Raw genomic sequence first — 25555 nt, 5'->3', positions numbered from 1 at the left:
TTAAATCACTAAAGATTACAGTCAGTAATGCTAGATATTAGAGCTTCATACTTATTGATCTTAAAATGGATGTTGATACAAAACCTATTCTATTAACTTTTTAAGTAAATTAGAACAATATTTAAAAACGGTCCTGATTTTTGAGTTTTTCACCTCCTCCCACCTTATTTTTGGATTGGTCCAGAATTCTTATGTCTCTCGTTCTTTGCTTAAGTGTCTAATAGCACTCACTTTCTGATAGCACTCACTAAGTTCTTTTCTGACTTTCAAAAGCTGGTCAACCACTTTGAGCCCATAATTCTTTGTAGTATGATCAGGTCTTGGATCATAATCTTCTATTACAAATTTCACCATGGTTGCCAAAATTCACCTCTTGAGCGTCGCTCTCAAGGTGAATTTCTTGGCATCCATGCCTTGAATGCTTAAGCTGTTATTGGAGAGCTGATCATAATCCCATGTAAAAACTATGAGGTGTGAAGTTACATTCCGTTACCACCCATGTGACTTTACCCTACCACCCTAACCCTACACTAACTTACAAAACCCCCTTTCCTTAACACTGTCACTATTCCAGACGCTTGAATTCACACATGCACTACAAAACACACACAGCATTAAATATATCCTCTAAACCTAAAGTATGAATGAACATAGACACAGACACACCAGCAAATCTGTCCTTGCATATCCCATACTCTAACCCTAACCTGGAAACACTAGCACTTCCACGTATACCATTAAATCTAACACCTTACTGAAAGAATAAGAGTATTCACTGTCTTTTCAAAACTGTTGCTAGCATGATTATTAGCTTGAATAAAAAGCTGCAAGAATGATAGGAAATATAAAAGGTTAATTTAGGAGTAGTATAAAATGCTGAAAAAATAGGTAGTAGTAAGTATGTTGGCATAGCTTAATTAGAAATTGGCATCCATGTAAAGGAGTAAACAAAGTCTGTAAAAATAACTGTGCAGATGGCAGCTGGAAGGACATCAACGAAGTAGAGAGATGTAATGTCAATCAAGATAAAGTTGGAACATGAAGTTCCAGATAGTGCTGGAACACCACGTTCAGATAACGGAGTTTTCTTGGACCACCGAACTTTAAAAAGAATCGAGGACAGATCATAAATTAGAACAAAGAAAAGTGTTATACAAAGGAAGATTGTAATACATCAGACTATGAAAAAATATCAGACTTTTTGGTATACATATGAGTGTGTATAAACAAGCTTTGGGAATTTGCCATAGAGAGCTGACAGCATCTGTGTTGCATGCTTGTAGATCTGGAAGGAAAATGTAATAGTAAATGCGCATTAACTGAAGCAGTTTGTCTCAGTGTATTTATTGTACTTGGTATAATACAGTAATAAGACTAGTTGGTCACAATAAATAGTTAAATATACTGTGGTTTGCTTGCATGTAAATGCAAGTGACGGCAAGAAACCAAAGATGTACGTATATAATTCTTCACTTACCTATCCTTACTATAAACGTAACCAATACATACGTACAATTATTTTTTAAGGAACTTTTAAAGGAAACGTGTAATTCTGGCAGTTGGTGCAAAGGATTAAGGCTGTTAAGCTGGGTCCAGTGGTCCATAGATTGGATTGTCAATATGGATTGTAGGGTTTGATTCTCTCGGCCTTCACTGCTTAACTGTGACTCTGAGTAAATCATGTAGACAATACTCCCAGGCTGAACCTGAAAAAAACGGTCCCTGGAGATCGGTTCTCTACTCTGATTAACAAATGCAAATACAATAAAATTCAAAATACTCCTTTTCAAATGTTTGTGCAAGAGAAAATGTAATTGAGTGTAATATGCAAGGAGAGAGAGTGGCATTTGATGAAAACAAATGCTGAGTGTTCTAGCAATGTCTTTTACTGGAAAATAAATTCTGACATTTGTGAAAGAACAGCATGCCTACTCATACACTTGGAGCTCCATGTTAACATGTATGTTGCTGTTTTATGATACAGGTGCAGTCGGACTTCACAATTTTGGTGTCACCTGCTGTATAAATTCTGTCCTGCAGACATTCTATATGACAAAAGAGTTTGCTCATATTCTTGAGAGGTAAGAACCATAATGTTTTTCATTTTCCATTTTTTAATGATTTATAATTGCCTGCTTTCAATATATTTGCAACTACCAATATTTATATTGCTCTTTAGTTCACATGGTACTGTAGCAAATGCTAAGAAATACTGACAGTGTCTTTGCCTGTCATTAGTAATACAGAACACTGAAGTCTGTGCTTGTAAATGCAGCTGCTGTCTCTGGTTGCACATCTGCCTGGGATTCAGGGCCAAATGGGATGGGTCGTCATGGAATGAGGACAGACTACGTGTAATGGAGCATAGCCAAGTATTCAGTAACCCTGATCTTCCTGGGGGGAATCAGCATTTTGGTAGATAGAACCAAGTCCCCAATCCATTTTGTACTACAGGTTATATTTGCAATGAAACTGCACACCAGATTAAATTAATTTGTTTGTTAATGCAAGTATAATAGACCTTACTCCTTTTCAGCCATGACCTGGAAATCAGACACTGTAAGTGAGAGTAAAGACATGAAGTTAATGAAATTTAGTGAGGGCACAATAGGGTATGTATTGTAAGTTATGAATTAAAGACTAAAGGATAGATCTGTCTGAAATACTCTGCTCCAGAGAGAGAGAGGGGGCAGTGGTATTTATAAAAACTTTACAGGCAAATCTTCAGATTTTGTTAAATATGACTTGAGTCCGAGGTAATTGTGGGATAATTCAGAAAAAGTAAAGACAGGGCATATTCACATTTTCTCAGTCGAATATTCTTTCCTTTTACAACAAAAATGTCAGGGGTTAATAATCTACTGACCATCCAAGTAATTACAAGTTGATACAGGATGGCTGAACAGCTAGGGGTAGTGTTGCTGGAGATGGAGAAAATGGGAGTTGTGTGTGTGTGTGTGTGTGTGTGTGTGTGTGTGTGTGTGTGTGTGTGTGTGTGGGAGAGTGAAGCTTAAATCAGCACTAGTAGCCATAACGAATGGCAGAATTCAAGTTAATAGAGGAACTCTGAGAAGAAGCAAAAAAAACTGATCCCATTGTGAAGCTAACAAAATTCACAAGTAATGGATCCTGTATCTGTGTCTGTCTGCTATCTGTCTGTATTTATGTTTGCTGACTATGAATGTCCAGCTGGACATAGCCAGGTTTCACTAGATGATTATGAACATAAATCCCCGTTTTCACATTTTTGCACAAGGTTGGGGTGCTGCACCAGTTGTCGCCATCTCTCCTGTTTCAGTGCCACTCTGTTACCTTCTTTGACTGCCATGTCTGACTGTAGCAGGTCTTCTCTTAAGTAGTCCATCCATATGTAGCTTGGGTGTCCTAGTCTCCTCTTGCCGCCTTCTGGTGTTTGCCAAATATGTTTTACCAAATTGCCTTCTTTCCTGGATGTGTGACTGAACATCTGTAGTTTCTCCTGTACCTTCTGTGTAACCAAGGTTAATTTGGCTTTGGCCCTGATGTCCTCATTTCATCATATTTTCCAAAGTATATATCTTACTACCTGACTCAGGCACTTCGTTGTCTCCACCTCAGTCTTCCTCAATTGCTTTGCATTTATTGCTTGGTTTTCTGTGCCATAAGAAGCACTGGTTGTGCCCTTGGTTTGCACACCTTACTTTTCATTCCTTTGTCATACACTAACTGCTTACATTTGTTGACAGCAACATCTCTGATGGTGTCTTTGGCCTCCTCTTTCAGACTTCCTGGGTGGTGTGGTTGAGAAGAAGGTACTTGAAGCTGCTAAACTGTTCAAAAAACTGTTCCTCTGTTTTCCCTTCTATCTCACTTCTTTTCTCTTCTGACTCCCCCCATTTGCTGGGATGGCCACTATCTTGTCTGTACTTGTTTAGTTTCATGAACCTTCAGTTTGTAATGTGATCCCAAACATGCTACTCGTCATCTTAATTATGGAATAGAATGAAGCCAATCAAATATGAGGACTGTGCACTACAGTAGGGCAGAGTCTGACAAAAGGGGATAGTGCCTCTGAAGCAGTATTGCCAGTATGCATAAAAGTAATGGAAGTATGCTGATAATACCTCACAGCTTCCAATTACCTGTTTTTAGTATTAGCCTGAAATCTTTAGTCGTCATCTTCACAACTGCACACCATTTAATTTGAGGCTTTGAGAATCAAATTAATTTGCGAATTGATGTCACTTGCAGCTATTTAATTTGTTTGCATCTGATGGCCACATAATTCTACAAACTTAAGATTCTTGTCTTTCAAAAAAAGATCCAGAATGGTATAGCTGCTGTAGCAACAAAAGGTCATCTTACTGAAAGTCAGTAATTTGATGCAGTAAATGGTAGGTGAAACACAAAATAACGTGACTGAAATCAGAAGGGCAGGTCTATAACAGCTCAAGAGCTCAGGAAAGGTTTCTTGTTGCATTAATTATTGACTGCTGTACTCGCTGCTAGTAAGACAGGAGAGACTGGGCCAATAGTAAGATGAAGAGAACTCAGCTCTGCTGAGAGAGGGATAAAGCCCTGGGTACAACCCAGGTGACCTGTGTTAGATTAACAGGTTAGGCATCTGCTGGAGCTGACATGGGGAGGGATAGCAGATGTTCGTGTTTCACTGCTGCAGTCATTACACTTGGGTTATCCTGTCATCAGGCGGTCCCGCAGTCGGCCAGAGTTCCAAAGTGTTGGTCCGGCGTCGGTTGCTGTCGCTTCTTCCCTGACGTCAGTGTGCCAGGGGAATACAAGATGCAGCCAACGCCATTTTCTTTAGTCTTTCTTGCTGCGCGGTGCCCGAAGCAAAAGCAGTTTGCAAATGCCGGTCGGCCGACTCCTGAGATTTTCTAATTCGAATTTCAGAACCGAAGTCTTCAATAAAGCTAAGTACCCTGTTGGGGAAACTTTTTCTTGCCTCAGACCGATGTCAGTAAAAGTTAATAACTGTATTTCTTGTGGGAAGCAAATACCTCGTAAGGCTTTTCATTCTTACTGTATTCCATGCCTAGGCCCAGATCACGACGTTGCTAGTTGTCGGTTTTGTGCTAGATTTAACAAACGCGCTATTAAACATCGGGTTGATTTTTGCACGCCATTATTTTGGTCGAAGGTTCAATTATACCATGCCGTCTGAACAACCGACGACTGGAATACACAAAAAATGCAAAGACAAGGGTAAGGACAGGCAACCGAGGTCCAAACCGAAGCCTCTTCCAGGCTGGTTCGCCGGTGCTCAGTGAGGCGCTTTCGCAGCCCCTGACTCCACTGCCTCAGAGCCACAGGCCGCCTCCAACTCCCATGTGGAGACATCTAGGCCTCTGGAAACGCAAGGTATTGGGCCTATGGAAACTATTCCCTCAGATGGGTCCGGAGCCGCTGAGCAGGCATCTGCTTCTGAGCGTGTCTTCAGACCATCACAGCTTACAATCAAAACAACAGCCAAGTCAAACACTCCATTAAAGACAAAGAAACAAGTACAGCATTCTCCTGGACAGGCTTCCATGCCGAAGAAACAGATGCTCAAAATGGCTGAAGACCTAATTACTCTGATCAGGGGTTCCCATCCCCCTCCTGATAAAAGGCCTAGGCAGGATACAGATTATGATTCCTCAGACCAGGTTTCCATTTCCTATGATTCCTCTTCAGACCAGGGATACCCTTTTTTTTTTTTTCTTCCCCCTATGAGGACTCTGATGCTGAAGAATCTATCCCTTCAGCGTCTCCTCCTGAGGATTACTCTTTTGGGGAAACTTTACATACCATGAGGGAGCATTTCCATTGGGAGAGCCAGGATTATTCAGAATCCAAGAAAAGGCTCAGAGATTTTCTGTTATTGCCTCAGCACAGGCCCCTGGCTATTCCGCCTGGGTTGGATATTGTGGATGATGTGTTCTCTGAATCTAGTTTAACCCCTGATTCTTTGTAGTACCTGTCTGGCTTGACTGGAGCAGGGGGCAGAGTCCCTGATTCTCACAAATTTCTTTATAAAAACCCTGCTGCAGACCCAGAAACTATTTCCCATGGTCCAAAAGGGGTAAAGGCTTCCACTGCAAAAAATCCAGTTCCCTCTGACAGGGATTCCAGAGCTTTGGATACATTGGGGAAGAAAGTTTACACTTCTGCAACACTAGCAATAAGGGCCTTAAATTGCCAGTTCCACATGCTTAAATACCAACAATATTTAATGTCTTTGTTAAAACAGAAAATGCCTACAAGCTTAGAAGGTCCTGATCATAAGGAAATGCAAGACTTATTGCATGCAGCTGAACAAGTGGGAAAACATACTCTGCAATGTGGTTTTGATTCATTAGAGGCATCTTGTAGAGCCACAGTTACAAGATCTGTGATAAGAAGGCATGCTTGGTTAAAAGAACAAAGTTTACCTGATCATGTTAAGGCAAAATTATTGGATGCTCCTTTACAGCATGATATCTTGTTTGGTGTTAAGGCTGAAGAGGTATTAAAGAAAATGGAGGATAAAGCAAAATCTATGCAGACAGTAAAGAATTTCTTACAGGTACAGCCTCCTAGATTTAGCAGAAATTGGCCTTCTAAAAATTGGTCCTTTCCAGTGTCAGACAGACCACTAAGGGGCAGATACAGATGCCCAAGAGGCAGATCTCAGCCCCAAGGCTCTTACAGACCTCGACAGTGGGGTGCTTCAACCCAAAAAGGGGGCGAAGACAAATCACAACCAAGGCCAAAAGGAATGCCAGACCTGCCTCAAAATCAATGGGCAGAGGCACAAAAAGCAAATTACAGCCCTCATGGACATGAGAGCTATTCAAAAAATGCCAGAACAGGAACTAGAAGAAGGATTTTATTCAAGACTTTTCTTGGTCCCCAGAAAGGACAAAGCTTGGAGACCCATACTGGACCTATCTATTCTAAACCCATAACCTGGATATACCAAAATTCAAAATGTTGACACTACAGCAACTTCTTCCCATGCTGGGCAAGAAGGCTTGGCTTGTTACTTTGGACCTCAAAGAGGCATACCTGCATGTCCCAATCGGACAAAATTGCAGAAGATACCTCAGATTCATAGCTGGCACAAAGCATTACCAATTCTCTGCACTGCCCTTTGGATTACGTACTGCACCCAGGGTCTTCACAAAGTGCCTGGCACCAGTAATTGCATTTTGCAGACAAAAAGGAATTCAGATATATCCTTACTTGGACGACTGCCTTATTCAAGCAGAGAGCAAGGACATTCCACTACAACATCTGGCATTTGTAAAAAGATTACTTATGGGCCTAGGGTACACAGTAAACGAAAAGAAGTCAAAACTAGTGCCCTCACAAGAGATAATATTCCTGGGTGCAAGCTTAAATACAACTGCCCAGATGGCTTCTCACGCCAGACAAGCAAAGGCAACTGACTCAGTATTTTCATTTGATGGCAACAAAGACCCAACTCCCTGCAAGAAAAATTCTGCAAGTCTTGGGGTTCATGGCATCTTGCATACTACTAATACCATATGCCAGACTGTATATGAGGAAGTTACAATGCTAGCTGAAAAGTGTATGGACTCAACACTGCCACAGTTTGGAAGCAATAATACCACTCATTCCCTGCCTTCAACATGAATTTCAGTGGTGGGCACAAGCGTGTCACCACAACAAGGGACAGCCTTTCACTTTACCGACAGCCAGACAATAACAACAGATGCATCGGATTACGCCTGGGGTGCACACATGGCAGAACAATGTATCCAGGGCAAGTGGACCACAGACCAAATGCATCTCCACATCAATCAAAAAGAGATGCTAGCTGTACAAAATGCCCTGACAGCTTTCAAGGACCTTCTGCATCCAGGACAATTGCTACTAAAGACGGACAACACCACAGTTGTGGTACATAAACAAGCAAGGGGGCACTCATTCCTACCCCCTATGCAGACAAGCCATGACCTTGTGAAACACAGCATTGACCTGTCAAGTTCATCTGCAAGCACAATTCCTTCCAGGAAAGAAAAATACTCTGGCAGATGACTTAAGCATAAACATCATGGATCCTCACGAATGGAAATTAAATCCACAAGTATTCAGCATGATAACTCAAAAATGGGGGTGCCCAGACATCTCTTTGCCTCCCCTCTGAACTGCCAACTACAGAAATTCTGCACAAGGACTTGCCACAAACAAGCATGGGGGTGCCCAGACATAGATCTCTTTGCCTCCCCCTTTGAACTGCCAACTACAGAAATTCTGCACAAGGACTTACCACAAACAAGCATGGAAAATGGATGCTCTTTCATTCAGCTGGAAAACACTAAAAGTTTATGCCTTCCCACCACTGCCTCTCCTTTCAAAGGTACTTCTAAAAGCCAGACTAGAGAGACCAAAAATGATCCTGATTGCTCCAGACTGGCCCCTCCAGCACTGGTACCCAATCTTAAAGAATTTGGCTCAAGGCCCAGCATGGATTTTACCTCAAATTCCTCATCTACTGACTCAGCAAAACAATCAGATCCTGCACAGCCAGCTCAAAACCTTAAATCTGGCTGCATGGCAGATATAATAGCCAACCAGCCAACACCTCTCTCTAAAGCCATTATGGATGTCCTTTTGGAGGCCAGGAGGCCCAGCACCAGGAAATCTTATTCAGAAAAGTGGAAGAGATTCTGCTCGTGGAACCAGGGTCAAGGCCTTGCCCCTCTTGTCCCAAATATTCCTCAGATATTACAATACTTAACTGAGATGCTGGACAAAGGCCTTTCCTTTTCATCTGTTAAGATCTACGCCTCTGCTATTTCAGCTCATTACAACACGTATCCTCCTATTTTTTCACATCCATTACTAAGACAATACCTCAGAGGGGCTAAAAACATAAGACCACCCCGGAGAGCACCAACACCAACTTGGGACCTCAACTTTGTTTTGGAAAAACTTACTTTACCACCTTTTGAGCCAGCTATTTCAGCAGAATTAAAATTTTTGTCATGGAAAACTGCTCTGCTGCTGGCAATAACTTCAGCACGAAGAGACTCAGAGTTACAGGCACTAATGGCAGTGGAACCTTTCATCATTTTTCATCAAGACAGGGTTTCCTTAAGAACAAACCTTACGTTTATGCCAAAGGTGGTATCCATTGTGGCTCTTAACCAAACCATTCACTTGCCAACTTTTTATCCAAATCCCCAGAAGAAAGGGGAGAGACTTCTTCACTCATTGGACATACAAAGGCAGTTACGTTTCTACTTGGACAAAACAAAAGCTTTCCGAAAAACTAAGTAACTTTTTGTATCATATGATGCAGGATCACAGGGAAAGGCTATTTCAAAGCAGACCATTTCAAAGTGGAGAGGACACTATCCGTTTCTGCTACAGACAACATGGAAAAACTGTGCCTAATAACATTAGGCCTCGTTCTACCAGGGTGACTGCCACTTCAGCGGCCTTTCTTAGAGGAGTACCAACCAAGGATGTTTTGGAAGCTGCAACTTGGAGTTCAGTGCACACCTTTACCAAGCATTATCATTTACCTCTTTACTCCAAATCCAGGGCTGGCTTTGCCACTGCAGTTCTGCAGGGCCTCATAGCCACTCCTAATCCTATATAGACCCAGCCACCCAACCTCAGCTTTGGGATTCGACCCAAGTGTAATGACTGCAGCAGTGAAACACGATGAACATAGTACAGTTTTGTACCTATCATAAATGTAGATGTTCGAGTGTATTCACTGCTGCAGTCCAGGTTACCCTCCCTCCATCCCCACTTTCTTAGCTGGGACTTATCTATACCTTTCTATCCTATACAACCTATGTGGTGTATTTGCTTGTAGCTGAAGGTATTATTTTTATTTTTTATGTACGTTTTATTAACAATATGTATTGCCTACCTATTTGGGGGCACCTGACATCTGGGGCAAGAAAAACTGAAGAAAATGGCGTCTGCTGCATCTTGTATACCCCTGGTGCAGTGATGTCAGGGAAGAAGCGACAGCAACCGACGCCGGACCAAGACTTTGGAACTCTGGCCGACTGCGGGACCGCCTGACTGCAGGATAACCCAAGTGTAATGACTGCAGCAGTGAATACACTCGAACATCTACATTTATGGTAGGTACAAAACTGTACTTTAGTTCCCTAGGTGAACTACATAACTCTGCCTGCTCTGTGTAGCATGAGTGGTACCATCAACATATTAGTTATTGTCAGCAAGTGATCATGGAAGTCATAGTTGTAGGGAGGTTATGTTCTTCACCTACACAACCACATACCAGACTGCTCCCTAATCCACAACACTTACCTTTTAAAGGCAGAGCTGATTATGCAGTCACCCTAGATAGGGTGTGAATGCACTGTAGGGCTCTCACCCCCATTAGCAACAGTGAATGAGCTGATAAGAGACAAGTGAGGGAGCCAAGCCATTGTGTAGATTTTGCAGATGGAGAGAGAGCAAAAAAAAAAAAAAAAGATAAGGTGAGCGGAGAAACAGTTTGGTGTGTGGAGTACAGCTGATGGGAAATGTGGTGAGCTGCTAACATGGCATCAGATATCTTGACTGAAGACCAGACCTCTTTTGTTGTTTTCATTCTGACCTGCTGCCCATGAAGAAGGCTAGTTTATTATTATTATTCTTTTGCCTGATCCCATTGGGGGTTGCCACAGCAGATCGACTGTTTCCATTTCTTTCTGTCCTCTGCATCGTGCTCTGTCACACCCAACCACCTGCATGTCCTCTCTCACCACATCCATAAACCTTATCTTAGGCCTTCCTCTTTTCCTGTTACCTGGTAGCTTCATCCTTAGCATCTTTTTCCCCAATATACTCTGCATCCCTCCTCAGCACATGTCCAAACCAATGTAATCTTGCCTCTCTGGCTTTGTCGCCAAACCTTCCAACCTGGGCTGACCCTCTAATATACTTATTCCTAATCCTGTCCATCCTTGTTGCACCCAGTGCGAATCTTAACATTTTCAACTCTGCCACGTCAAGCTCTAACTCCTGCCTTTTTGTCGATGCCACTGTCGCCAACCCATATAACATAGTTGGTCTCACTACCCTCTTGTAGACTTTCCCTTTCACTCTTACTGGTACTAGTCTGTCACAAATCACTCCTGACACTCCTCTCTACCCACTTCATCCTGCCTGTACTCTCTTCGTCACCTCTCTTCCACACTCACCATTACTCTGATCTGTTGATCCCAAGTACTTAAACTCATTCATCTTTGCTACTTCTACTCCCTGCAATCCTCACCATTCTTCTGTCCTCCCTTTGTTTCACACACACATATTCTGTCTTGGTCCTGCTGACCTTCATTCCTCTTCTCTCTAGAGCATATCTCCACCTCTCCAGAATCTCCTGCACCTGTTCCCTACTCTCACTACAGATCACAATGTCATCTGCAAACATCATAGCCCACAGGGACTCCTGTCTGATCCTGTCTATCATCATTGCAAATAAGAAAGGGCTTAGAGCTGAATCCCACCTCCACCTTAAACGCATCCATCACTCCCCCCACAGACCTCACAGCTGTCACACTACCCTCATACATATCCTGTACCGCTCTTGCATACTTCTCTGACACTCCTGACGTCCTCATACAATACCACAACTCCTCTCTAGGCACCCTGTCATATGCTTTCTCTAAATCCACAGACACAATGCAACTCCTCCTGACCTTCTCTGTACTTCTCCATCAACACTCTCAGAGCAAACATTGCATATGTAGTGCTCTTTCCTGGCATGAAACCATACTGCTGATCTCACTAATCATCACCTCCCTTCTTAACCTAGCTTCCACTACTCTTTCCCATAACTTCATGCTGTGACTGATCAGTTTAATCCCTCTGTAGATGTTCTTCGTCTTCCATTGCTGCAGTCCTGATTTTGCCGCATGGTCCGATGCAGAATCAATTTGTTGGCGTTCTGAGATTTTCAACATTTTGGTTTTCTTGCCTCAGTATTTAACCGGATGTCAGAAAAAGTGAATAACTGTATTTCTTGTGGGTTGCAGATACCGCATAGGGGTTATCATACATTGTGTATACCTTGTTTAGGGCCTGAGCACGACGTTGTTGGTTGCCGCTGAGGAACCGCAGTCCCCGACGCGGTTTCTTAGAAGGGCTCAGGGAGCCAGAGGTTTTGCCAGGAGTCTCTATGGAGTCTCAGGTAGATACTTTACTGTTACAGGATGTGCCCTCTCAGGAGGTAGGCCAGGCTGAGGGGCTTCTCAGGTAACTGTTCTTCCCTCTCTTCCCAAGGTAGTTAGGGCCTCTCCTTCTGTTGCCAAAGCTTCTTTTAGAGGTAGGCCAAGTTCAGCTTCTGTGGGGCTTCTCCTAGCATTTCGGCTCTGTGCCTCAGAAACATATGCTTAATATGGCAGAAGACTTGACTATTCTTATTAGAGTTTCTATGCCCCGCCTGATAAGAGGCCTAGGGTGGAACAGGAGTTTGATAGTTTTGAACAGTGTTCACAGGCTTCAGAGTCTTCTGTGGAAGACTTACAAGAGTTTCCTACTTATTCTGATTCTGATGTGGATGATTCCACTCCTACAGCTTCTCCTCCTGAGGATTTTTCATTTTCAGAGACTCTTCACTCCATGAGGGAGCACTTTAAATGGGAAGGCCAGGATTACTCTGATTCCAGGAAAAGGCTTAGGGAATTCTTGTTTTACCCCAGCATAGGCCCTTAGCTATTCCTCCTGTGTTGAATGTGGTGGAGGATGTTTTGCAGAGGCTTCCCTGAACCCTGACTCCTTGCCTCCTGCTCCTGTTAAGCCTGATAGGTATTATAGGGTGAGCTCATAAGTATTTGTTTAAGAGTCTAGGGCGGACCCAGAAACTGTTTCTCAGGGGCCTAAAGGTGTTAAAGCTTCTGTGGTTAAATCTGATAAAGAGGCACGGGCTTTGGATAGGTGTAAGAAAGTATATACTTCTTCCACTCTAGCCATGAGGCGTTGAATTGTCAGTTTCATATGCTAAAATATCAGAATTATCTCCTTTCACAATTGAAATCTAAGGTGGATGCTTTGGCGGAAGGTATTGAGTGTAAAGAATTGCTGGATTTGGTTCATGTGTCTGAACAAGTGGGTAAGCATTCTTTGCAGTGTGGTTTTGATGCTGTTCAGGCCTCCTCGAGGGTGGCTGCTACTAGTTCTGTTCTTCGCAGACATGCCTGGTTGAAGGATCAGAATTTAGCTGAGCATGTTAAGACCAGGATTTTGGATGCTCCTTTACAGTCTGATGTGTTGTTTGGACCGCCTGTGGAAGCAGTTTTAAAGAAAATGGAGGACAAAGCTAAGTCTATGCAGACTGTTAAAGATTTTTGCAGGTGCAGCCTCCGAGTTTAGTAGAAATTGGCCTGCTAAGGGGTGGACATATCCTGCTTATGGTTCCCAGTCTAGGCAGGGAGATCAGAGAGTTCACCTGCTCAGACTTCTGGTGAGGGCAGGGGTCAGTCCTAGACCCAATGACCTGCCTTTTCAGCTGCCAGTGGATTCTCGCCTGGCAGCTCCTTTGGGAGGAAGACTGTCTCTTTTCAAAGAAAATTGGGATTTAATCACTCAAGACAGATGGGTGCTGGATATCATTCATCACGGTTACAGATTTTATTTCCACACAATGCCCCTTTCAAAGGCATGCCAGATGTTCCTCCTCCACAAAGAAAAGAGGCTCACAAGCAAGTTTCTCAGTTACTCCAGATAGGGGCCATTCAGCCAGTCCCTGTATCAGAGTTCCTAGTACCAAAGAAGGGGAACACGTGGAGACCAATTTTGGATTTATCTATCCTCAACACTTATCTGGACATTCCCAAGTTCAAGATGTTGACGTTACAACAACTGTTACCTCTGCTGGGCAAAGATCACTGGATGGTAACTTTAGATCTCAAGGAAGCTTACCTTCATGTGCCTATAAGGCTAGGTTGCAGAAAGTAAACTGGAGATTTTCATTATCAGTTCTCTGCATTGCCACTGCCTGATTCTGGCTCAAGAAAAGGAAGACCTTCTACAGCATCTGGAATATGTCATAGCAGTGCTAAGATGCCTGGGGTATTCCGAAATAAAGTCCAGTCTAGTACCCTCTCAAGACATGTGCTTTCTGGGTGTGAGACTGAATACAGCAGCCCAGATGGCCTTTTTAACCCCGGACAAACAAAAGAGTCTGTCACTTTACTTCCATCAACTATCTCATCAGTCCGTGCTGACTGCAAGGACAGTCCTTCAAGCATTAGGGTTCATGGCATCTTGTATTCTGGTGCTTCCCAATGCCAAACTGCATATGAGGAAGCTGCAATGGTATCTCAAAATGTATGGACACAGCACTGCCAGGATTTGGACACTGTCATTCAAATAATACCTTGCCTTCAAAAGGAATTCTTGTGGTGGGCTCAGGAATGTCACCTAAACAAGGGACTCTCTGTGACCGTCAGATTTTAACGACAGATGCCTCGGACACTGCTTGGGAGCTCATTTAAATGGAAAGTGGATACAAGACAAGTGGCCTGCCAGACTACAGCATCTACATATCAACATGAAGGAGATGTTAGCAGTCCAGTTTGCATTGATGGCTTTCAAGGAGTTACTTCTTCCAGGGCAGGTGTTGATTCTAACAGACAACACAACTGTCATGTGGTACATCAACAAGCAAGGAGGAACACATTCTTATCCTCTATGCAGGCAAGCAATGATTTTATGGGAGATAAGCCTGCAACTAACTCTTCAGGCAAGGTTTCTGCCAGTAGCAGATGTGTTAAGCAGACAAATCATGGATCCCCAAACTGGATCTTCATGTATTTCAGAAATTGACAGTGTCATGGGGAACTCCAGACATAGATCTGTTCGCTTCTCCACTAAACCACCAGCTGCCAAAGTATTGCACAAAGGGGTTTCATCACACAGCTTGGAAAGTGGATGCTCTGTCTTTCAGTTGGAAAAACCTTCATGTCTATGCCTTTCCACCTCTGCCTCTTCTTCCAAAGGTATTATTAAAGGTCAGACAAGACAGGCCAAGGATGATTTTGATAGCTCCAGATTGGCCTCGCCAACACTGGTATCCACTACTACGGAGTCTGGTAAGGAAGCCTCCATGGCCTTTACCTCTGATTCCTCATCTGTTATCTCAGAAGGATGGTCATCTGCTCAATGTCAAGCTTCACTCTCTTCATCTAACAGCCTGGCATATTCTCTCTTGAAGCACAGCAGGTCTCAACTTCCTCAGCAAGTTTTAAATGTGATTATGGAAGCTAGAAGACAAGGTGTACAAATGGAAGAGATTTTTATTTTGGAGTACAGCAAAGAATTTGGAGATTTCTGAGCCTAATTTGAGTGTGGCTCTTCAATATCTTACTGAGTTATTGGACAAAGGTTTGTCCTTCTCTTCCATTAAGATTCATGCTGCAGCAATTTCAGCTCATTATGATTGTGACCCACCTTTGTTTTCGCATCCTTTGTTCAAGCAGTTTCTTAGAGGGGCAAAGAATATAAGACCCCCCTACTCCTGCTTGGGATCTCAATTTTGTGTTGGAAAAACTTACTCTACAACCTTGCTACTGCTGAGTTGAAATACTTGTCATGGAAGACTGTTTTTCTGTTGGCCATTACTTCTGCAAGAAGGGTGTCTGAGTTGCAGGCCCTTATGGCAGTAGAGCCTTTTTTTTGATTTTCCATAAGGATAGGGTATCATTACGTACTAATCCTTCCTTTATGCCTAAGGTGGTTTCTAGTGTGGCTTTAAACCAAACTATTCATTTGCCTACTTTTTATGCAGATCCCCAAAATAAAGGGGAAAAGATTTTGCACACTTTAGATGTACACAGGCAATTGAGATATTATTTAAGCAGGACTAAGGATTTTAGGCAGTCTCAGCAGTTGTTTGTTTCTTTTGCCTTGAGTTCACAGGGCAAGCCTGTGTCAAAACAAACTATTTCCGGTGGATTGGCTTTTGCATTGCATTTTGTTATTCCCATCATGGCAAGGAGATTCCAGCTGGGATTAGGCCTCATTCCACTAGGGCTACTGCCACTTCAACAGCATTTAAGGGGGTGGCAACTAAGGATATTTTGGAAGCAGCTACTTGGAGTTCAGTGCATACTTTCTCTAAGCATTATCATCTTCCTATCTACTCTAAGTCTAGGGCTGGTTTTGCCACTGCTGTTTTGCAAGGCATGTTATCAGCTCCTACTTCCTTATAATTTGCCAGCCTCCCTTTCCTCTGCTTTGGGATTCTACCAATAGTCAGGACTGCAGCAATGGAAGGCGAAGAACATAGTACAGTTTTGTACCTACCATAAATGTAGATGTTCGAGGATTCCATTTCTGTGTTTAGGGGTGGTTGTGTAGGTGAGTTTACATGCTTATATTTTTGTATATATTGTTGTATATATTGTACATGTTTTTGGTGCAGGTTTTTTGGGACTTGTCTTTTTGGGTCTTCTGACATCTGGGGCAAGAAAAGACTGAACTATACCCAATAGTCAGGACTGCAGCAATGGAATCCTCGAACATCTACATTTATGGTAGGTACAAAACTGTACTTTACTACAGCTCTCCACATCACCCTTATTCTTAAAAATCGGTACCAAAACACACTTTCTCCATTCCTCAGGCATCCTCTCACTTTCCAAGATTTCATTAAACAATCTAGTTAAAAACTCCACTGCCATTTCACCTAAACACCTCCATGCTTCCATAGGAATGTCATCTGGACCAACAGCCTTTCTGTTCTTCATCCTCTTCATAGCTATCCTTACTTCCTCCTTGCTAATCCACTGCACTTCATGATTCACTATCCGCACATCATCCAACCTTCTCTCCCTCTCATTCTCTTCATTCATCAACCCCTCAAAGTACTCTTTCCATCTGCTCAACACACTCTCCTCGCTTGTGAGTACGTTTCCCTCATTATCCTTTATCACCCTTACCTGCTGCACATCTTTACTAGCTCGGTCCCTCTGTCTAGCCATTCGGTACAGGTCCTTTTCTCCCTCCTTAGTGTCCAACCTTTTATACAACTCTTCATACGCCTTATCCTTAGCCTTCGCCACCTCTCTCTTTGCCATGCACCTCATCTCCTTATACTCTTGTCTACTTTCTTCATCTCTTTGACAGTCCCACTTCTTCGCCAACCTCTTTCTCTCTATACTCATCTGTACTTCTTCATTCCACCACCAGGTCTCCTTGTCCTCCTTCCTCTTTCCAGATGTCACACCAAGCACCTTTCTAGCCATCTCTCTTACTAGCACTGCTGTAGTTACCCAGCTATTTGGTAACTCTTCACTGCCACCCAGTGCCTGTCTTAACTCTTCCCTGAACATCACCTCACAATTTTTCAGTTTCCACCATTTGATCCTTGGTGCTGACCTCACACTCATCCTCCTCCTCCTCCTCTTGATTACCAATGTCATCCTACAAACCACCATCCTATGCTGCCTAACTACACTTTCCCCTGCCACCACTTTACGGTCTCCAATCTCCTTCAGATTGGCCATGCTACATAAGATATAATCCACCTGTGTGCATCTTCCTCCACTCTTGTATGTCACCCTATGCTCCTCCCTCTTGTTAAAATACGTATTCATCACAGCCATGACCATCCTTTTCGCAAAATCCACTACCATCTGACCTTCTGGATTCCTTTGCTTAACACCATACCTACCCATCACTTCATCATCCCCTCTGTTCCCTTCACCAACATGCCCATTGAAATCTGCTCCAATCACCAGTCTCTCACCCTTGGGTACAGTCTTCACCACTTCATCCAACTCACTCCAAAATATTTCTTTCTCCTCCATCGCACACCCAACTTGTGGAGCATATGCACTAACAACATTCATCATTACACCATCAGTTTCCAGCTTCATAAACATCACTCTATCAGACGCTCTTTTCACCTCCAAAACACTCTTGGCATACTGTTCCTTCAGGATAATGCCTATGCCATTTCTTCTCCCATCCACACCATGATAAAACAATTTGAAACCGCCTCCGATACACCTAGCCTTGCTTCCCCTTCCATCTGGTCTCTTGCACACACAATATACCAGCCGTCCTTCGGTCCATCATATCAGCTAGCTCCCTCCCTATACCAGTCATACTGCCAACATTCAAAGTTCCGTCCCTCACCATCACAGTTCTAGCCTTTACCTGCCTTCGGGCATGCCTTCCACCTCTTCTCCTTCGGCCAGCAGTAGCCCAATTTCTGCCAGCACCCTGTTGGCCAACAGTACTGAAGAAAGCTAGTTTATTAAGGAATGATATTTACATCAGTGTTGTCATCACAAATGGGGCACCAGCTTCACAGGTGGACCTAGACATTAAAACAGACATGGCCCAACTTTGCGGAAGGATCTTCTTCACCAGTGGAAGTGTGGAGAACTAAATAGACAATCATATTAAATAATGAGTCATTGCAAGTAGTGTGGAACAAAGGTGACCATAACAGACCAAGTGCTGTGATGTCCTGTCAAGGTGGATGCTGTTCTTCTCTACAGGGTATTGAAAAGCACATACCTGGACAGGCATTGGTCAGGCTAAACCTCAACAGGGCACAGGTGCTACAACATTTAGGAGTACTCTTAAATTGTTCTAGAGGCTTTTCCTCAATGGGAGTATACATTCACTGTTTTAGAGGCTGTACCTCAAGTACATTGTGGCAGTAGGGATGGGAAGTACTAATTAAGCATAAAATCTTGACAGTCTAGAGAAGGAGAATGGGAGGAGCACAAGGCATGGATAGTACATTCTGGAACCACATGATCACAATGGGAAATAAGGATGGGTGCACCGGGGTTAACACCAAGAGGGAGGGGGATGAGTGGCTTGGTGAATGGTCTTGCTCATTGTAGAGTTGAGGCATGGGTGCATGGGATTATCCACCTCACCTGGTAGTGAAGCACACCTGGATGGAGAATGTGAAAGGAAGTGGAAGCAGTAGAAAGAGTGGCATGGTAAAAGAACTGGAGCAGGACGCAGGTACTTTGGAGGCAATTCTAACATCAGATGGATGACTGAGGCTTTACGGTCCTTCTGTCAGTGCAATTCAAATGCTTATAATATGTATAATAATTTCTACTTTCTGTAGTAATCCTCTTTCATTTTTGCAGGTTTCAGTTTTTAGGCACAGGAGAGAAGGAAGCAAACACACCTCATCAGCTTCGGAACCTTTTTGATATGATGCAGAGAAGTAAAGAACCAAATATTAGACCACGTGCCTTTATCAACTGTCTGAAGAAAAATGGAATTAATGGTAAGAAAAAATGAAATAAATCTGTTATGCCTTGGCTGTCCAGCTCCTTCAGTGATTCTTAAAGATTTCTTTGATTGTAGAAGCATACATTCTGACAGCAGGTAACGGCTGACTGGACCCTCCATAACTGCCCAGTTCCGAAGTTTCTAAATAGATCTTACACAACAAGGGAAGTTAGTAGGCAAGCAGTCATTTGAACCATAATATACCTAGTGCTGAAATATCCATAAGAAAACACATTAGTAATGCTCCCCTCATTTATCTAAGGTGAATTTGTGGTTGTCCTTCCATCCATTCATTCATTCATTCATTTATGCTTACTTTGAAGGTGGGCATAGTTTTGCTCTGCCTGATATGTAGAGGAAGTTTGTTTCAGAGGTGGGTAATGCATTGAGTTTTTAACCTATGTTTCCAGGGAGCTTTGTTAGTTTGCTTGTGTAGATTAAAGTCATTTTTATGGGTGTTTGAGGTGTTGCTGGTCATTCTAAGGTATATAAGGTAAAACAAGGCTGGCTTCTTTAAGGCACAGAAGGCTAGATGTAGGTCACTGCAGAGGAGGTCATAGTCCATAAAATGCAAGAATAGTCGCAGTAATCCGTAAGGGTAACGGACTCTTGTAAGACTCTTGATTTTCTTCATTAGATATTTCAAAGGCATTTCTAGTTTGTTAGTTTGCCAAATGTGCCATTGTATTCGGTAATAGGAGAGTTCAGTAGAATAATAATGACATGTTTCGATATGGAAAAAATTCCCTTGTATATCAGATTTCCTAGCTACTGTGGAGATGTGATATCATTTGGGTCAGATAGAAGTATTTCCTAACTGTTCTGGAGTGTGGTGCTCAAATTAGAGTAAGTTATCCTCATGTGTGCTCTTATAACAATATTGGTCTGTAAAGGAGCATCATTTGTATAATAGAAAGTGCGAATAACCTGCTTGCCAAGTAGTACCAAACTAGACTTTTTAACATTGAGTTTGAGACCATTTTCTGAACACTAGATGTATGCATATTCCAGTTCCTGCTGGAGCAAGTTGGTATCAGTGGTCTAATGAATAATAGTATCCAGTTTGCAGTCATTAGTAAACTTGGATGGCCACTCTCCTAGTGGACTGGTTTGGATGTCAACAAAATGGTTCATAGGTTGGTACTAAGCTATCGGCCCTAAGGCCTATGCAAGCCTAGCCATAACAATTCCCTGGAAATTTCTTCCCACAACATTTACTTCTCTGGGCCCCTGTCTAGCAAGGCGACTGACATGATCCCCGGGGTGAATTTCCTATAGGTTCATAGGTTGGTACTAAGCTATTGGCCCTAAGGCCTAACCCAGGACCTCATATGACAGAGAAGTACCAGCAGAGGACTCTGTGAGACACTGCCAGTTAACACTTTTACTTTCTATGAATGTACTGACAGCTTTCACAACTTGGGTTCTATAAGACAGCCAGTTTGCAACCAACAAACAACATAGGGGCTTGTATTGAATTTTAATAATATGTCTATTACGCCAGCATGGGAGATTTCATCAGAATTCTTGGCCAGATTAAGACAGGCTATAAGCACTAAGAGACCTTTGTTCACTGTCTTAATGAACTTTAAGAAGTTTACTAGATTTAGAAAGCACATTTTGCCCTTCACAAATCTGAGCTGGTTTGTGTCACGGTTAGGACTGATGCATATATCTGAATTTGTGCATTTGTATCTGATTCATTCTATAGCTTTGCATATAAGGCTGGTGAGAATGACCGGTCAAAGTTTGAAGAAAAGCCACCTTTATGTAGTGGCAAGAATGTAGCAGTTGTCCATGCTTCTATAACAAAAATAGTGGTTAAGGTTGAAAAGACTGAGAAAGGGTTCAGATAGTTTATATTTTAACACTGATAATGCATAACAGCATGTTAAGACTCATGGAGGCATTATTTTTAGCTATGGACAGGGATTCTAGGACTTATTTCTGTAATGTTTCAGAAGGGGTAGATGGAACAGTGGGATTAGTGGGAGTGACTATGTGAGTGGGTGGGGTAAAATTTTAAATTTCTCTGTTAAGATATCTGCCATGTCCTTTGGATCACGGTGAGTTGTGTTTATAGACTTTTACTCCATTATTGTGAACTGTTTTGGTGGTGCTGCGGTAGCGTTGTCACCTCACAGACGTTGCCCGTTCGATTCTCAGCTAGAGTGTCTTCTGTGTGGCGACATGCATGAATGGACATTCCTTCGTTGAAGGCTGTGCATTAGGCCCAGCAAGCCAGCACGTAAAAATCTACTGCCGATCATTATCGGACCGGAGTTCTGCTGTGGCGACCCCTAACTGGGAAAAGCCGAAAGACACAAACATTGTGAACTGTTTCTTAATTTCTCAACATAGCTGAAGATTGAATTATAATTCCTTTGGTGTGTGTGCTACATACTTGGCTTTATATTTTATAATGTTGCTCTTAAGGTCTTTACTATTCTAGTTCTGCACTTTTCTGGGGTAGGAGAAATTAGATTTTTCTATAATATTTTAATATTTTTCTTGATTTGTTTTACATTTTATTGATATGAGTATTACACCATATGCGTTTATTCTTAAACTTGGTTGTAGTTTTACTTGAAATTAGATGGGCACTGACTTGTCTATGCCAATCCTGAGGTGTGGGTAGACACCAAAGGTATATAACTTTGCCTTTTCAACCAGACTGATGAATGAGGGATTCCTGGGGAATTTGCCTGTATTATCTTAGGACATGTATCAAGATAGCCTTAGAGAACTCTCTAAATACCAGCACATTTGCTTGAGAGAGAGTTACCAAAAGACCTATGGGAAATTGATTGATTTATGGTCAGATTTTACTAGGGATGTAATTACTCAGGTTGGGGTACAGGCCTGAGCTAAGTTAGTAAGGATCAAACCAAGAGCATTTGCACCCCTAGTCGGAAGTTTGAAAGTTTGCTCCACTGTATTTGCATTACTGACATCCAAAAAATACTGAGTGTCTTTATTTGTTGCACTGTAAATATGCTTGTGAACAGCTGGGTGGTTAAAGTCTTGTAACATGGTACTGTCAGGTTTAATAGTGATTCCCCCAAGTGCAGTGAGGTAGTTATGGTTCTGTGGAAGCAGTGATGAGGATCTGCAGGTAAATGATATAGTAATTGGTTTTGATTGGCATGATAGTATATATTTATTTACCAGATTAGTCCAACCAAGCCTAAAAAGATCCTTTTTAGCAAAGGCCTGGGGAGAAAAGCTCCAGTACAAAAATACAGTTTACAGTTAATGATTGCACTTGTTGAGAGAGAGAACAAAATGGAGATGTATTATATAATGTTGTCTGTTTTTTAAAATAATGCAATATGATGAAATATGATGATTACCTTAATACAAAAATGATAAGAGCTATAATTATACAAAGTTACAAATTAAAAAAGTGAAGAGTGAAAAATATGAGGTGAAAAAAATAAAAGGAGTGATTATTATAATATGCAAACTATTGAAAAGCATCTGAGATGCAGGTTGGCACACTGACAGTAGGAAAAAGAGGGAGTGAGTTGAGAAAAGTAAGAAAAGAGAGCAGGAAAGAGGAATCGAAAAATACTGTGCAAAGGAGGAAGAAAAAATGTAGGTTAGTGACTCTTGAGTATTATACAGGTGTGAGGAGGAGAGTGAAGGATGTTGCATGTACAAGATGTCTTGTGGAGAAAGTAGTTTGGTGAAAAGACCAGAGGGAGCTAAGGAAATGGAAAGCTGAATTTACATAATGTACGACCCTTGATTGACTTGTTCATAGGTTCATACTAGGCTATCTGCCCTAGGGCATTTATAAACCTAGCCAGAGTATGTTTGGCTTTCGCCACCCATTTTAAATTAATTTTGCTATGCCCTTTTTCGAGGTTAGTATACAGTGCCTCTGTCTAACAGTGACACAGAAGTGATACCCGGGGTAAACCTACGATCTCCCATCCACTCATCAAGATTCCTCTTGAAGAGAGTCAGAGGGACTCTGCCTACTGGAAAGTAGTAGTTTGTGTGTTCCAACATGAGTTAAGTTGGTTTAACCTGGAAATGAGCAGGAGCACGACCATGAGTTCAGCAGATGCTGCTTTGGGCGAGTTGTAAATGGCTTTAGGTTGTTGATTTGTTTCAGAGATGGAGGAATGGAGTTCCACAGTTTGAAACACAGTTTGAGAAAAGTGAGTTACCTGTTGAGTTATTTTATATAGATTTTGATCTGTAGGAGCTCTAGGTGTGGCCAATAGATTTTAATTGTAGTGATCATATGAATTGTTTATCCCATTTTTTAATGTCTGTTCTTGTAGTTTGACTATACTCCATAACAAGCTGGGATGTTCCAACAATTTATCATCCATTTAACGAAGCAGTGCTTTCTTATGTTACTCCTGAACCTGTTAGTCTTGTACCTTCAGGTGTGCTCTGCTATTGGCATATCTCTGCTTTGTAAAACATTGTACTGTTTCAATATTTCAGGCACTTAAAAGTTTTTAACATGTCTTCTTTCAGCCTTCTGTATTAAAAACTATGCTTGTTAAAGTGTTATAGTTTTCCTTAATATGTTTTGTGATGTAAACTAGCATTTATTGCTGTCCTCTGACTTTGACTTTTTCTATCCAGTGTGTGTGTGTCCTTAGATTAAGGTCCTCAGAACTTGAAACCGTACTCAAGACGACCATCTTTGCATCTGTCTATAGAAGTACATTAAAATTTTTATCTACTAGAAATGCTCCTTCCATATGTTCGTGGGTATAGACCGCTTTTTTTTTTCAGTTTGTACTCTGGTACTGCTGCACCCCATGCATCCCTGCTGCTCCACTCCCCATTGCATCCCAGTTTACCACTCTCAATGCATCCATTGTATCCCACTGCGATGTTCGCAGTTACTCGTAACTGGCATTTAGTGGCAGCGCTTTACTGCAGCAAGCCCCTGAACCACAACAAGATAACCAGCCCCAGAGAGGTCCATTCACACCAGACACACAAACCACCACTATCGCCACACACCACACACACACCACCACCACCACCACATATGCTTGTGCACACGCACAGACTGCCAGCACACACGCAAACCACCACCAGACACATGCATGAACACACACACAAACCACCACCACAAACACACACACACATGTGCACAGACATGCAAACCATCGGCATGTGAGCACAGACACGCAAGCCACCGGTACACATGTGCACACCATCATCTCCAGCACCACAAGGAGAAGTCAGCAGGGTTGATATCTGCTTTGGTTATGGTGCATTTACTAGCATCCTAAGCCATTTGCATTGAGCAGCCTGCAGCCCATTCAAGATAGAGAAGCCAGTCTGAAGTATTCACTACAACAAACCTCTCTACCACAAGATGACCAGTCCCACAGAGGGTCCATTCCACACAAACATCTCACACACAGTGGACAGTAAGACCTAACCAATGCTGGAAACTGTTGACTGCTGTGATTTTGCTACATTTAGCAAAAGTGGGGTAAACCATTTGCAGTAAGACCACAATACAGTCCAAAGTGGAGGCCACCCATCTGTGGCATACTGTCAGCACAGGACAATGTACAATCAGGGATGAGTATCCAGCTGCCATCATCCTGATGATCTGCTGCATCACCTAGGTAAGACTTTATCTGAATTCTAAAGCAGACATCCAAGCAACCTCCACCCCCAACACAAACCATGAAACACATACTTCGCAAAACCAATGTGCCACACAATCACAGCCCTTAAGGCAAAATAACATACCCGACACACTAGTAATAGGTGACTCTAGGCAGGCACACTGACATCCCACTCATTAGGCTGAACAAGGAGAAGGTTACTGTTAGCTGCCTGTCTGGTGCCAGGATCCGCCACATAACACAAGCACTCAGGTCACTCAAGAACAAGTACAAATATGACTCTATCATTGTCCATGTTGGTGTGAATGACCTGAGCCGTACCTCCCTGGACTACATGAAAAGAGACCTGGAGGAGCTCTCTGATCATGTAGCCCAGGCTGGTATGACCCTGACCCTGAGTAGCATCCTGCCCTCACCACGAATGATACCACGGTATAGAGAAAAAGTTATCAATTTCAACAGTTGGCTAAGCTTCTGGTGTCATTCAAAGGTGATCCAGCATCTCTCAGCCTGAGACGACATGCTCGACAAGCCACACTGCTTCGCTAGAGATGGCTTAGGCTTTCAAATACTGGCCAAGGCTCTTGCCGCCCCCATAGTGCCTTTTTTAGGCAAGGCTCAAAAGACAAACCCACCGCCATAAATGGCACAAGTAACAAAAACTGAGGGTAATGCTACTCAATGCCAGAAGTCTAAACCTCAAAATGCAC

General features: G+C 42.5%; 1 protein-coding gene across 1 annotated transcript in view; it reads left to right on the top strand.

The window, feature by feature from the left end:
* Nucleotides 1-25555, top strand: part of USP18 (ubiquitin specific peptidase 18) — a gene marked incomplete at its 5' end in the record, with an annotated part of 629755 nt that overhangs the window by 83255 nt on the left and 520945 nt on the right. The window contains 2 exon segments of the mRNA XM_044088477.1: nucleotides 1985-2081; nucleotides 19080-19222. Of these exon segments, the coding sequence (XP_043944412.1) occupies nucleotides 1985-2081; nucleotides 19080-19222 (240 nt within the window).

This window comes from Protopterus annectens, chromosome 11.part0, assembly GCF_019279795.1.
Source record: "Protopterus annectens isolate FY-2018-M chromosome 11.part0, PAN1.0, whole genome shotgun sequence".
NCBI lineage: Eukaryota > Metazoa > Chordata > Ceratodontiformes > Protopteridae > Protopterus > Protopterus annectens.
This window is presented reverse-complemented; position numbering and strand designations above follow the sequence as displayed.